The following is a 15,367-nucleotide window of genomic DNA, read 5'->3' on the forward strand; positions in this document are numbered from 1 at the left end:
AAAATTCATGTGTACAGTCGTCACAAAGGGAGAAATCTATCTATCTATGAGTGAGACCTTGAGCTGAGGATTTTTGTCTCCAAATGTTGACAAAGTTTCCACAAAGCTCTCTGTCCTCCAATACTGGGCACAGCTGTCACAAACTGTTGACGAAATCTTCTGCTTTCATCCACAGGCAGCTAATAGCATCAGTGGAAGATTTGTCTTGATTTTGGGTAGTTTCTGGGTGTGAAAATGCTCCAGCTAAGATCCCTTCACTTCTTTTCAGACCCATTAGGCTACCAACTGGCGAAAAGTGTCATGCTATGAATCTGGAGATTGCTGCTGGATTTGGGCTGCTTGACTGAATGTTTCACCACATTGTTTTATTTATTCTGTTTCAGGATTTGGTCGATGCAGCGAGCAATATGTTGAACAACACTTGGAGCGGGGTAAACAATTCGGTTCGTCATTCCATGTCATCAAATTACCTCATGGCCATGGAAGGTCTGGTGAAGAATATCAATGTCAACAAGAGCAACAGTTTCATCAGTGAGAACTTAAATATCAAATTCTGCACTATTAAGGACTGTAACATGTCTTTATTTGACATTGGCGTGATCCTGAACAAAACCACCGGAATACTGAAGATCATGGCTATGAAGAATCTCATGGGTAAATTGAAAAACACCTTCCATGAAACAGAGCACACAGACCTTTTGTTGTCAGCCACGCTGAATAACAACAACGATTCAGATTTAGAAATTCAACTGGACTTCCCATTTAAGAAAGAAAAGTCAAACAGAAAGTTTCACTGTGTCTTCTGGGATGTCAAGAAGAGTGACTGGTCAGATGAAGGATGCTTTTTCCGCTCTAGTGATGGTGAAAACATTCGGTGTGAGTGCCACCACCTGACGGCGTTCTCTGTCCTCATGGCCAAAGGCGACATTTCCACGGAGACCCTGGACACCATCACCACTGTGGGCCTCAGTGTGTCCGTCTTCTCCTTGTTGCTCTTTCTGGCCATTGAGTTTCTAGTGTGGTCGGCCGTGGTCAAAAGCAACCTCTCACATTTCCGTCACACAGCTATAGTGAACATCGCTGTCTTCCTTTTGCTTGCTGATTGCAGTTTCCTGGCTTCCACCTCTCCTGAGTCTCTCTCTGACACCACGTGCTTTGTTTTGACTGTTTGTAAGCACTTGTTTTACTTGGCGATGTTCACCTGGATGCTGTGCATGAGTGTCATGCTTGTCCACCAACTCATCTTCGTATTCAACCCACTGAGGAAGCGAGTCTTCATGTTCCTCTCCAGCATCTTGGGCTACGTTGTCCCAATCCTAATTGTTGGGTCCAGCTATATCTATTGCAAATACACCTACAGAGCCTACTATGACAAGAAAACATGCTGGCTAGTTTTTGAAAGACTCTTAGAGGGCTCCATGCACGCTTTCCTCATCCCAGTGGGAACCATCATGATGACGAATCTCTTCTCTATGGTGGTCGTCATAGTTACTCTGGTGAAGTCCTCGGTTCAAGACAGCAGCAAGACTGAAGACAAGGACACGGCCAAAGGCATCCTGAAGGTCGTGCTCATTCTAACGCCCATCTTTGGAGTAACGTGGATTATCGGCTTCTTTCTGCTCATGTTGGAGCCTGATAACCCCATGTTTGAGGTGGCTAACTACAGTTTCACCATTCTCAATTCCTTCCAGGTAATTTGAAAGCAACCCACACCCTGAGTGTTTTCACTGCCATTATCAGTTCCAATACCTTAACTTAGAGTCTTTGCTGGTGCCAATTATAGGCCTGAAATATAAGGGTATTATTCCCAAATGTCATCTATATCTAATCTGAATCCCTAGCTCTGTGTAACTTAGACTACATCCACAAGGACATGTTTTATTTTGCAATGCATAACTAACGCCACGTATACGGACTAGTGTCCACACCACTACACCAACGTTTCAGGACTAAAACTTCTTGAATGCAGAAATTGTGACTTTCAGAGACAATGCCGCAGAAATCCAAGTTCTCTTTGGGATTTGACCTCAACAGTGGTTCAGATATCACCGTTTCATGTAGATTCATGAATTGACTTGGTGGTTATTGGTTATTCAATGGTTATTCAAAAGGAAACAAAGACATCAACTTCATCTACCAATAGTTCATTTCAAGCCTGTTAGGGAGCAATGATATTAATTCTGAAACTGAACTAAAATGGTTGACTTCATGTTTTAAAATCCAATTTATGTATTTGTGTGGATGTCGCCTTAAATGGACTCTTTTCATCAGCAGTCATTCTCTACCTGCACTTTAAAACTGCTTAAAGTCCAGTTGCAAATGTCTGAAGGACTGTTTACAGCCTTTTGTGTGTCGTCTGCTAAAGTTCAAGAGAAGTGACTCCACCACATCTCTGCAGCCATCCCATTACTAACACAGGAATCATTTTAGCAAACAACAGGATAAAAAAGACGATACCTCTAAATCAGCTGCACATATTTTTGTAGATTTTTAGGAGTGTAAATGTTAAATTTTAATGATTGTACATTAAAGAAGAACTCTAAACTGTTTTCTGTCACTTGGTTCAATCATTTACAAACTCATTACTTGATTAGTGCATTTGTCACTTGGTGATGTACTTTTCTGCAAACTTCAAATAATACTTACAGGTTTCTCTGAATTTAACGGCTCACAGTCAATGTGCAGAATTTATATCTGGTAATTCAACTAAGCATCAGTAAAGCTGAGGTATGGCTCAGCATTTAGCATTCAAAGTAAAGGAACAATTCAATCCAGGTTTGAAAGGTTTGGTTTTCTGTTCCTTAATTTATAATTCCTTAATGTCCTGTATATGGATTAGACTTCTTCTTGAACTGTTGTCCTCAGACACAGACAGTTAATGGAGTTTGTTTATGCGTGGAATTTGTAAGATTTGTGCTTTTAAAGTGTTCAGTTTTACATTTTTCACATAAATCTACACCGAAACAGTTTGAAATCTGTTACGTCTGATTTGTTCTCTTGCAGGGACTTTTCCTTTTGATTACAGGATGTTTTGCAGAGCAGAAGGTAGGTGTTCCACTTTATCAGATATCACACTCTGTATATTTACTGATATACTGAAAACCCTTCAGCTGGTCAATACTTTAAAACATCCAAGAATAGAAAAGCAGCAGAGCCCAGAAATGTCACAAACTACAGCGCCTATAGAAACGTCCTTCCAACAGGCCTAGTGCCTAAATACTGACTTTAAAAGGATGATTAGTGCAGTCACTTATTTTACATTTAGCACTTTGAATAATTTGGCATTACATTGTGGAAATCTGTTTTCACTTTGACATGAAAGAGATTTTTGGAGTAGATTCTTGTCCAAAAAAAGCCAAAAGTAAATTAACCTTTCATCAGTATTGGAAAGCAACAAAAAACACTGCTGTATGTTATTTAATGTCTACTGAATCTGTCTGCTGTCTATTGTCTACTGAAAACAACAAACAAAAACCAGCAGACTGCAAAACAGCTTCTTCCCCAGAGCTGTGGTCGCCATCACACCCCCACCCAGATTTTCCTCCCCCCGGCTCATCTGTGCAATAAGATCTCTACTTTATTCCTGCAACACTTGACCTCTTTATCAACCGCCACCACTCTACTTTGTGTCTAGTACTTTGATTTAGTATTTTTATCTATTTATATCCTTATTTGCACTGTTGCTAATTCTTGTGTTCTTTCAGACAAAATTCGCTGTAATTCTGCACAATAACAATAAAATCTCTTTATCTTTTTTTCTATCAGGTCAGAGAAGAATTCATAAAGATCTTAACAGTGAGTACATCCATTCACAGGTTTACACCATAAAATGACAGCTGAATGAAAACTGCATCATCAGTCTTTGTGTCCATTTGCAGGGAAAATCCAGAGGAGGCGACACCTCAAAGAATTTTACTTCAACTACAAACACAAAAGACAAATGAAGACACAGGTCAGTCCTACAAAATGTCATCATTAGTCTGCATTTCCAGTCACACACACAGTAAAAAGGCATTTTATTCCAGGCTCTACATGCATTTTTTTCTGTACAAGCTGCTGTTTCTGTACAAGCTTCTGTTTCTGCACAAGCTTCTGTTTCTGCATCTGTCTTTCAACCTGTTAACTTCACGTACAATTTAATTTTTCATTTTTTTATTTTTCACGTTAATCAAAACCCGGTGATGACGGGTTTATCAGTGAAGATTTGTTAACTAAAGAAGTTTCTTTCCTTATCAGTGCACTAATAAAGTTCACACTGTGGAGTGTTTGACGTAGAGAGGAACGTAAGAGTCGTAACCAGGGACAGGAGTCAACAGTCTGATGTTGTACTGAGCTGTTGAAAAAGAGGTCATTGTATGTCAACAGGACTGACCTGGTTAAATAAAGGCTAAATAAATAATAATTTTTTTAAAAAGCCACTGGCTGTGAACATCGTGTTTACAGTGACAGTGAGATAAACCTGATGGTTCACAGCTTCCATATTTTCCACAACAAAGAGATTTCTGGTTAGAGTACTAAAATGGAAACACATCCAAATGATCCAAAGCAAAGGTGAGGCTGATGGAGTTCTTGACTTTTGCATGTATTTGGTCAGAAAGTGAGACATGGAGCAAATACAATATTGACCTGATGAGAAGTTAAGGGTTCACCAAGTCTGTCCATCCGTAGATCAACTGCTGGAAGCGTTTCATCCCTGTTCTGTATTTATACTGTTTGTCTGATCATTTTACAGTCCAGTATATTTATGTTGTTTCTGTTCTTTAAAGATAGTTCCTGAGAAGTCACGTTTTTATCGTCATTTTAGTTCAGTAGACCCCTAAACCCTATAGGAGTCAGAGACACGCAGCATGAAGAACGAACCTTCATTTATTTACACCGATGGTTAAGAAGAAACCAGATTTCATGCTTGATTTTATACAAACGCATGATGGAAATGAAGGAATCTTCAGTTCTGAAAACTTGAATCACAGCAGATGCAGCACTTTCAGAGAAATAAAGGCTTGCAATGGGATGTTTTTGTGCAGCAGAAGTGGTACTTACACACCCTGTCAAAAGTTATAGGACACTTTCTCGTTCATTTGACAGGGGGTGTATAATACTTAAATTAAATTAAAGGTGCAAGTCAGAAAAACTGGACTACAGGTCAAAAAACACTTTCAGATCAAACAAGGTCGACCTAAAAGATCTGATCTGATGTTTTTCTGCTGTTTAATGTCTTTATATTAAAGAACCAGATCATTTCTAATGGAAACCAATGATTTCATCAACATCTAGAGTGCAGTTAAAATATTGGAACAATTTATTCTATTTTTACCTTCAGAAGCAGGAAATTTATCTGTTTTTGAACCCTATAATTGTTCAAAAACCAGGAATGGACCCTCAGGGTGGGACTGAAAAGTTGGAAGATCTCCAAATTCATTCTGATACGTTCAGATTGCATGCCTTTCCATTCAATAGATGTTGAGATATTTCACTGCCGGATTTAAAATGCAATCCTGAGGCTCCTGCTGCTACCATGTATTAATGTTTTTTTTTTATTGTATATCGGTTATTTAGCAATAAAACGTGATCTTTATTCAGTTGCAGCAGTGAACAATGTGGGGACTTTGTAATAAAATAAGAGTTTCACCTGTTTGGTTTCAGTTTTACTCTAAACATTTGAACTTTCTGCTGTTTCTGAGGTCATGTTGTTCAGTTTGTCTCCCAGAAAGATTCTCAAACGCTGCTTTAGAAACGATCATGTCTGACCAAACTATCCCAGGTTACATCTAATTGTTTGCTGAGTTTATAATTCATTAATGAAGCATTTCTACTTTACAGACTGTGGAGACGGAAACAGCAGCTCCTGTGTGTGCCGCTCCACACGCATCTACCAGACGACATATCTCAGTTCTTACAGCGGTGGAGGTGGTTGTAGTAAACCCAAGTAAAATGTTGATTAGATCATTATCCTGAGTTGATCCTGACAGCACATTTAAATATAAATCATTGTCTTAGTAGTAGAGGCTGATTTTCCCTCATTTGTAATCTAAGTAAAGTGCAGATATTCTTTGTGTAGCTTTAAGGAGATCGACTATATAACTTCTAAAAAACGATCTGATTAGATGTTACAGATTCTGGGCACACGGACTCTAGTGCTCGTTTATAAAGAATGAAATCCATCTTTAATATTCTTTGTTTGGTGTATTTATTTAAAGGACAGTCTGTAAATTTATACTGTGTGACTTCAACCATAACCTGCATACTTCTGCCTGTGTGTGTCTAAAATATGTACAAAGCTGGAATAAAAATAAACGACATAAAGCCTGTTCGTGGTGAGAATTTTATTTCCAACCTTACATTTTACATTATAGAATCCATTTAGCAGATTATATACAATTATTTTAATACACAAACAAAGCAAACTCACAAACAGGACCCAAACATTCTTAGTTTGACAGAAGTTTTCTCTAATTTCAGGGAAATCTGTGGTTGTTGGGAGGTTTTCTTCCTGGTTAACTTACAACTTGGGCTACTTATTGATCATATTCAGTACTTTTTATATAAAACATTATATTAATCTTTACATTACACATATCTCTGTAGTCCTGAAACTATATTTTACCACTGAATGAATGCTGAGGACACATTAGTGCTTTACTGTCCTCTCCTGATGACGGTGAAAATGGCCAATGCCAGGACAATAAATCCTGCAGCGCCTCCGACCAGAGCTCCCACAATGCTTCTGTCTGTCTTCAGCTCCTCACACCTCGGTCCAGTGTAGTAGGTGGCCTGGCTGGTTGCACACCTGGAAAGCAGCACAGATTGGTTTTAATATGAAGAATGTTCCTCATAGTGTGAGTAGCTGCTCTGAGCTGGAGTTTAATAAATAGAATGATTCTCTTTGCCTAAAGTCTTGTGTCACTCAGCTGGAAGGAATGAATCCATGTTTCCACTAGAAAACTGAAAACAATCTGTATGTTTACATGTAAATAAACAGCAAATGCACTTATTTTCTTTCATTAAAAAGATTTAGTATCACGTACTTTATTACCAATATAAAGGGATTAGCTTAGCATAGCATAAAGCCTACATAAAAGGGGAAACACCGAGCCTTGTCCTCTACAAACTAGTAAACTCTGAGTCGACCAGCACTTCTACAGAGCCGTAATTATTGAAATACAGCCGTGTGTTTACCACGTACGGAATCAGAAATGTGAAAATGAAAGCTTTGGGTCTCCAAAAGAAACATCACTAACATGAAAACTCCGAAACACTCCAGTTTATGTCCAAGACTTTGGGCTAATAAACCAGCTTTTGTTCACAAAATGACAAACAAGTTGGGAATACTGACAAAAAAAAATCTAATTTATCTTTTAAACCTCTTAAATTCTGAAAAATGTTCCGTTTCAACCATGAATGTTCTATTTAACATCTTGTTTAACTCAGAGCGTTGTTTAGAGTTGTGTCCCAGATGTCAGATTGACGCCAGTTTGTGGTCTTTTAAAGGACAATCTGAGTCTCTGGTTGATGATTGGTGAAGAACACCGACCTGCAGGAGGCTTCCCCTTTACTTTCCACACAGACGCCTCCGTTAAAGCATGGGTTCGGGTAGCAGGGATCCACAGCTCGAGCTTCTCTGTGTTTTGGAGCCTCTGGTTGAAATTCAACCTCAATGATTGGCTCGTCTTCTGGGACGTCTTCGCTTGGTGCAGGAGGTCGGATGGGAACCTCAGTCTTAATCAGGTGGGTCAAATCTACAGAAAGGCAGGTTAATATAATATAAAAGTAATCAAACCAGCTGCATTTTACAGCCGAGCAGACTGTCATAATCATCACCATTGAAGTCCACCGTGATGATCAGGTCGTCTCCCTTCAGGAAGCTCCTCCTTCGCAGCTGTTGGTGGGAAATGAAGGTGCTCCAGCCGAAGTCTGGAGTCCGGTAACACTCACAGCTGGCGTCCCACACTCCAGATGTGGCTGTTGGTTTGTTCCAGCGAGGATTAGCATCTGATAGTCAGGAAAAGAAAAGACAGATGAATTCTGCATGTTTGTGTTTGAGGTGAACTGTAGAGTTGAGTGAAACCAGAATCTGTGGGTTCATTTCTACAAACAATTCTGTTCCTATGGTTTTCATTAAAAAATATGAACTAATGCAACTTTTTAGATTTTAATGTTGCTTCAAAGAACCCATAAAATTGCAACTTCCAAGTAGGTCTGCTAGGATTACTGAGGTCAAAGGAGTTCAAGATGAAGATATTATTGCAATATCTGTAGAGCACTTTTAAAAATAAGACAAATTCATCTTGTTGTTGTTTTCAGGGCTGCACAGTGGTCTAGTGGTTAGCACTTTGGCCTTGCAGTAAGAAGATCCCCGGTTCAAATCCCGGCCTGGGCCTGGGATCTTTCTGCATGGAGTTTGCATGTTCTCCCTGTGCATGCGTGGGTTTTCTCCGGGTACTCCGGCTTCCTCCCACAGTCCAAAAACATGCTGAGGTTAATTGGTTACTCTAAATTGTCCGTAGGTGTGAATGTGAGTGTGATTGTGTGTCTGTATATGTAGCCCTGTGACAGACTGGTGACCTGTCCAGGGTGTCCCCTGCCTTCACCCGAGTCAGCTGGAATAGACTCCAGCACCCCCCATGACCCTAGTGAGGATAAAGCGGTGGATAGAGAATGGATGGATGGATGGAGGATGGATGGATATTGTTTTCGGAAATGAAATCACTCAAAATATGAATGTATGGAGTGGAGAGAGAGTCTGTAACCATAACTGTACTTTATGTTGGAGTTCCAGCTGTTCAGTTACTAGAATTAGATGATTTACTAACATTTTCACCTTTATTATTAATATGAGATCAGCTAATTTATTTTTAACCATCGCAGACACATGTTGTATACTGCAAAACTGCTAATTCTAAGTTTTATTCCCTCTGAAGTTTTACAAAGTCATACAATTATAAGAATACAGTTTTGTTTAAATGGACGTATTTTGAAGATAGATCTCTCATTTCTATGGGTTATTCTTGGAACCGCTGTCTGTCCAAAGAAAAACTTCTCATAAAAACGGTTTCTGGCATAAAAGAGAGAGACAAACAAGGTTCCATTCATCCACTGTGTTTGGGTGGAGCAGAAAGTCTTACGTGATAAAAGCAGAACTATCTTCATGGACCAACCTTCTTACCGTGCCCTGGTCCTACCTGTGGTGAAGCTTCTGGTGGACGACATCCTCAACGTAGCGTCTGGATCCTGGTCCATGGCAACAATGGTGACCTGTCTGTTCTCAACCGGCCACTGCATCACGCCGTCGTTCTCCCCACTGCAGAGGTGGAACGTCATGGCAACGTAGTCTTTGTAGGCGTCTTCTCTTCCATTGGGGTAAACGCTGAGGCCGAATCGGTAGCCCTCAGAGTTATAGAAGCACTGGCTGGTGAGGTTGCTGCCGGGAGGAACTGAGGTGAGAGAGGTGGAGAAATTGTGGATTTGCCAAACAGCGGCAGGGCAGGCGGCCTCAGAGAGAGTGATGTCATCGATCAAAATGGCGCCCGAGGAGTTCGTCGATCCTCTGATGCCTTGGAAGAAATAACGGAACTTCTCTGTCACCTTCAGAGGAACGTGGGCTATTTTCCAGACATCGTCTCCATCACCTGAGGGGCAGAAGCAGGTGCTTACCAGCCTATTGATGCTGTAATTTATATTTAAAATGAGTCAAACCAACCACAGCATGGGCACAGAAAGAAGGAACACAAACTCCTCTCTAGCATTCCAGAGAAGAAGAAGAAGAAGAAAGATTCCAGAGCAGAATACCTGTATAGGTGTGGATCTTCCTGACACGGTTTACTGATCCTGTCCCATCGTCAGTCCTGATCCAGATCACCAGTTTATCCCCAGCAGATCCACTCATCTTATAGAAGAACTGAAGACACTGTTGATCTCTGTTGGGGTAGAGGATACGAGACTCCAGCAAAGCACTGCTGCCAACGGCACCAGAAGACGTGTCGAACTCCATGAAGTATCCAGAATCTAGAAGAAGGAAGGAGCAGGTTCTGATTAATGAGTTACAGGAATGACATGACTCTGAATGAATTAATAGGAAAGAATTATAATTGCTCCTGTGATTTTCTTGTTTCGAATTCATCACTAAATCCTCATTTTGACCTTAAAAACGTCAAAAAACTGAGAAATTTTGTGTGTAAGCAACATTTTAGAAGAACTCCTCCATGTTTTCCTCCCTGTGGGGTGAACTGTTGTAATGTACACCTTACTGGCCTCCCTGAGAAGACCATCAGACATTTACAGCTCAGTTTACCCTCCTGTTGTCTTCATTTAAAATATTGTCTGATAAATATCCAACACTTCAGCAAAAAAAATTCCCCGAATTTCTGAAAATTTGCAAAATCTTCAGGAAGAAAATTCCAAAAATTCCTTAAAAGTTTTATTTAAAAAAAATCCCCCAAATTTGGCAAGAGAATTCTTGTAAATATTTTCAAAAAATGTGTAAAAATATTCCCAAAAAAATTCTAAAAATATGTAAAGTGAAACTTCTAATATTTTCTTTAAGAACATTCACGAAAAATCAACCAAATCAAAATTCTAAATGCCTGGTTGTTTTCTACCAGTCTCCTAAATATGAAGCCTGGAAAGTGTTGATTATCTGCTTTACCGGTCAGTTAGTTCAGTCCAGACGAGGTGAACTGGAGTTTATCCGTTCTGCTGCTAGAACCAGCTAATGCTAACCACTTCGAATTTTTGACCCAAATTAAACCATTTTTACAGAAACCTACAGACTGTTCTTTCTTTTATTGCTTTTAAGTACCCATGGTCATTATAAAGTCTGGTTTAAACTGTCTGTGCCTCTATCTTTGCAACTTTATGAATACTTTATCTCTTACATGTTTTTATTTCTTTTATTTTTATTAAGTCTGACAGTTTTACTTATTATATAAATCTATATGCACTTTATACAACTTCACATTACTCCTTTTGATTAATTAGATTTAATATTTTTTATGGTTTGTTTCCTGTATCTTTTCTCACAATTTGCCTGTTAAAATAACCTCTGTGTTTAGGGTGCTGTATAAATAAAGGCTTGTGATTGTTGAAGCTGTTTTTCTCTGTACCTCTGCAGAGTCCTCCGAGTGTATGATCGGTATCGGTCGGAGTGCTCAGCGTCTGAACCCAGTCAGCGCTGTCGTCCTCGTTCTGGATCATTCCACAGATGTTGATCAGCTCAAAGGAGCACTGGTCCAGGAGAGTTAGAGAGTTGGCTGCAACAGAAGATCATCAACTGAAAACACTTTCTGTCTGCAAAAACGTGAATTTATCCGGAGGACGATGAAGTCATCACGCATTGCTTCTCTTTGTGCAGTTGGTTGTTAAAAACACTGCTTTTACTCAGTATACCAGTAAATGATTCTTATTTTAATCCAAATATTGGTAATAATTCCTGATAATCCAAACCAGCGTAGTCTTTGTAGGAAACTGTGGCTGCACTGGTTATAATGGCCAGAAGTCTGTAAAACAGGTTGTCACTTTATATCAACCAATGCTGTAAGGAGACACCGTTGAGCTGAATCTTGGGACATGGGACTAAATACTACACTTCCCAGAATGCACCAGTAGCGGCAAAGAGGTGCTTGACACCTGATCTGTGATCACTGGACTGGGGGAAGCTCAGGCATTCAGACAAACAATCTTCAGAGGAGAAAGAAAGAAGAAAAGAACAAAGGAGATCCAAGTCCACTCATGGATTCAGTCCAAAGATGCCAATGGTTGGTGAAATGTTTGTTTGCTTTCTTGGTGTTTTGAAATGTTTCTTGATGTGGTCAGGTTTATGCTAACTGCTGTGTGATTGGTTAATGAAAGCATTGCAGCATTTACTTCATTGATTTTATGTCTAATGAGTTTGAATTAAGATATTTCATTTTGAGTTTAAGTAAAAATATAGAATATATATATGTTCTGTTAAATGTTAAAACTTTACTGAACTTCACTAAAATGTTGATTATTCGTTATTCAATTTAAAAGGCTTAAAATGTGGACACTTAGTAAAAATTAGGTTCTGCTGAGTCCCTTTCTGCTTTTAAGAGACAATTGAAGACTCAATTGTTCAGAGAACACCTAGGCACTTAATCTGACTCCACCTGAGGGGTAGAATAAGTCAGGTGGTCCAAAACCCAGCACTTATTTAGCGCTGACAAAGTTGAAAAAAACACACACAAAATAAAGGGAGGGGGTGTTGGCAATTCTTCTGCAACTTGATGGCAACACCTTTGACCAATCGCATTTGAAGCACTTTTGCACTTACTACAGGTTTTTCCTTATGTCTGAATTCTTGCTTGTGTTGTACGTCGCTTTGGACAAAAGCGTCTGCTAAATGAAATTGTAGAATTGTAGAATTGTATTCTTTATTTGCTTTAAAAGGCTTAAGTGATTGATTCATTTAAATGGTTAATATGTCAGCTTTTTGATTCTGTGTTTGATGGTGTTAACTCTCTGTCTTTAAAGGTTTACAACCTATTTCAATAACACGACCAACCAACTAAAAGGAAAATAAAAGTTTGAGTTGGAAACTTGAATTGAGTTTTCCTCACGTCCTTTGAACGGAAAGAGGTGGACTTGACAGACACAAGACAGTCCCAATAAGTTCTGAGACTGAACCATGCAGCTGATTGTGCTTTAGTGAAGCCACGGCTGTATTTTTTAGCTAATTAATCCTTCTACTGTGGTTTAAAGCTGCAGCATTTGAGCAACAAAACAAACTGAAAACACAACACTGACACATCATTACCTGATATTTTTGGACAAATACAGTAGGAATCAACAAATGCCTCCATGTACATGCAGTCACATGAAGTACTGTAGTATTATGGTATTACTAGTATTCATTGTGCTCATTCAGTCAGGTTTTGTCTTTCTGATCAACATTCACTCTTTTAAGCTTTCCACCAACTCCTAAGAAAGACTTTTGGTTTGTAATTGTTTAAGTTTGGCTCATTGGTGAGAGTAGTGGGTTTATCAGAGGTTATTATTGTACTTGTGATTTACAGTAGGGCAGACTGGAAGCATCAAGATCTAAATGACTGAAAATCATCTGAAATCTGAGCAGGAATGACTTTGTAGTCATTCTTGTTGGGTTTGAGCTACAGGAAGCCTTTCATGTTACAGGTTGATCCATTATGATCATAAATATTGATCAGAGCAGCTTTAGGATGATGCATAACTGGAGTTTAGCACAGATTTAGATCCACTTTCCTAAAAACATGTGAACTAGCGTGTCTCTGACCAGTCATGTTCAGAAACACTCACCACAGTCATACATGCGGTTGAGCCTGGTGATGTCCACGGCGCTGAAGTCCAGCCGCTGGCCGATAACGTCATTAAAGTACGGGATGGTGGTGGTGATGGTGGGGATGCTCTCATTCTTGTTGAAGGACAGCGGTCTGTAGTGCATGACGGACTCATAATCATACGGCGTGTTCAGATCAGTGATGAAATCGTCCTCATACTTGTTGAAATTATGCTCCTTTCCTGTAAGGAAATAACATTAGGTAACAGTTTAGGTCACGATGTTAAAAGCAAACAGTTTTGTTGATTGTTCCCATTTAGTTGGTGATAGATTGTTCAGTGGAGTTTTCATGGAAGATTCGAGACTCCTAACATCAGTATTTCTAAAATTACTCCCCTGAATAAAACAGATGAAACCAGCTTAGCCCACCTTCTTCAATCTGGTCCCACCATATTTTAACGTAGTCGTCTCTGTCTGATCTCGACTGTTCGTGGTAGAAGCCCAGAGCGTGGAGGAGCTCATGTTCCACGATAGCTTTAGTGTCACATCCGGCCCCGATGGACAGATTCTGACCTACTCTATCGTCTCCAACGTACGACCAGCATCTGGATCATTGGAACAAAACCCAAAAATCATCCTAACAAGCTGCCAAGTTTAGTTTCATGACCATTTATTGCATCAGCATTTTCTAATCTTTGATTCAATAATGTCTTGAGTCTGATTACTTAACAGCCATAAAGTTGAGCAACAACCAGAATGACTCCAACAGCTCACCCAGAGAATTTAGCAAAGGAGATAAAGCTGGTTTCTCCTTCATAGGGCTTGAAATCCACACAGGACCTCAACCGGTACTCGTCCAAAGCCTGGAGGATCACACCTTTAGCATTCAGATCTGAAATAGGAAAAAACAGTTTCCAAGTCAGTGCATGTTTACCAGATTACATGTTGGTAGAGATGTATTCAATGGTGCACGATTTACCCAAAGAATCCGTCAGGATATAGGGGATGGGGAACTTCCACCTTCTTGTCTGATCAACGATTGCATTTCTGCTGGGCTGTATGCATCAAAAGCGGTCAGATATTGAATTTAGGTTCTTTACAAAGACAGTTTTTCCATGCTCTGTACACTCACATTACCAGCGATGTCCCCCTCAAACAGGTGGTCCAGCCCTAACAACGTGAAAAAGGAAGTTTTAGTCAAAATGAACACCAGTAGTGACAGATCACTGCTTATATCAGCATCAGAAAGCTTAAAAAATAATACCTCTGTTGAGCTCAGGTATGTCATTTCTCAGTTCACCTGCATCTGCATCATCACCTGAAGGAGAAACTCAGTGTTAGAACAAAGAAGGAGAACATAGAGCTTTCGTCATGCACATAAAGTCAAGAGTTCACAGAAACCAACCAGAGAGTGTCGGAGCAGCTTGCACCTAGAACACAAGAGAAGTTCTTAAAGTCCTGAGCAGAGACAGTTTTCCCATGTGATTTCAGATATTTGGAAATATATTCCTTACCTTTAAAATCACCAAGACGCTGATCAACACAGCGATTTTCCTCAGACTGTCTCTGGAGCCCATGCTGGTGTTTGCAGAGGAATCTGCTGCCAGTGTAAACATGTCCATAAAGACAGCAGCTGGACAGGAACTTTGATCAGGATCAGAGTCTTTAATAAGTAATAGACATCCTGCACGTGGCCTCGCTGTCACTCATAAAACTGGCATGTGGTTCTGCAAGGTCGTGATGGCAGTAAACCAGCAGCTCTGTCCACAAGAAACAGAATGAGGCTGAGTGAATCTGAAAGTCCATAAACCTGATAATTGTGTTGTTCGCTGGTTTGGTACATTATGTCCTTTATCTCATCTCTAGTGCCCAGTTATAGATCCACTATCAGCTGTTTGTTATCACAACTGTTTTCTTTGATATTAAAGGATCAATTTACAGCTTTATTTTTGGACTTACATCAAATTCAGGGATGTGCATTGCTTAGATTTCAAAAACAGTGATCAAAAATGAGACTCTGGGGGTTTCCTGTGGCATCTGACAGCAGATCCGTTGGATGGGGCCTCCAAAGATCCAGCTTGGTCCAGAACATCCCATGGA

The 15,367-nt window shown here is 39.8% G+C and overlaps 2 protein-coding genes across 2 annotated transcripts in view; one reads left to right on the top strand and one right to left on the bottom strand.

The window, feature by feature from the left end:
* The window catches only part of adgrf3b (adhesion G protein-coupled receptor F3b), a 29,881-nt gene extending 23,573 nt beyond the window's left edge, over positions 1-6,308 (top strand). Inside the window, exons 9-13 of the mRNA XM_051937022.1 lie at positions 384-1,691; positions 3,004-3,045; positions 3,766-3,795; positions 3,879-3,952; positions 5,821-6,308. Of these exons, the coding sequence (XP_051792982.1) occupies positions 384-1,691; positions 3,004-3,045; positions 3,766-3,795; positions 3,879-3,944 (1,446 nt within the window). The 3' untranslated portion in view covers positions 3,945-3,952; positions 5,821-6,308. The remainder of the gene's footprint in view (positions 1-383; positions 1,692-3,003; positions 3,046-3,765; positions 3,796-3,878; positions 3,953-5,820) is intronic.
* A 156-nt stretch (positions 6,309-6,464) lies between these two features.
* Positions 6,465-14,844, bottom strand: mep1a.2 (meprin A, alpha (PABA peptide hydrolase), tandem duplicate 2). The gene is made up of 14 exons (XM_022212521.2): positions 14,782-14,844; positions 14,673-14,697; positions 14,532-14,585; positions 14,400-14,437; positions 14,247-14,322; positions 14,042-14,159; positions 13,697-13,872; positions 13,288-13,509; positions 11,100-11,246; positions 9,787-10,002; positions 9,180-9,626; positions 7,819-7,989; positions 7,532-7,736; positions 6,465-6,787 (listed from the first exon to the last, which is right to left on the bottom strand). Exons 1-14 carry the CDS (start codon positions 14,842-14,844, stop codon positions 6,637-6,639), a joined length of 2,109 nt encoding a protein of 702 aa, XP_022068213.2. The 3' UTR covers positions 6,465-6,636.
* Between the last annotated feature and the right edge of the window lie 523 nt (positions 14,845-15,367).

The sequence above is a fragment of the Acanthochromis polyacanthus genome, chromosome 16 (assembly GCF_021347895.1).
Source record: "Acanthochromis polyacanthus isolate Apoly-LR-REF ecotype Palm Island chromosome 16, KAUST_Apoly_ChrSc, whole genome shotgun sequence".
Classification (NCBI taxonomy): Eukaryota; Metazoa; Chordata; class Actinopteri; family Pomacentridae; genus Acanthochromis; species Acanthochromis polyacanthus.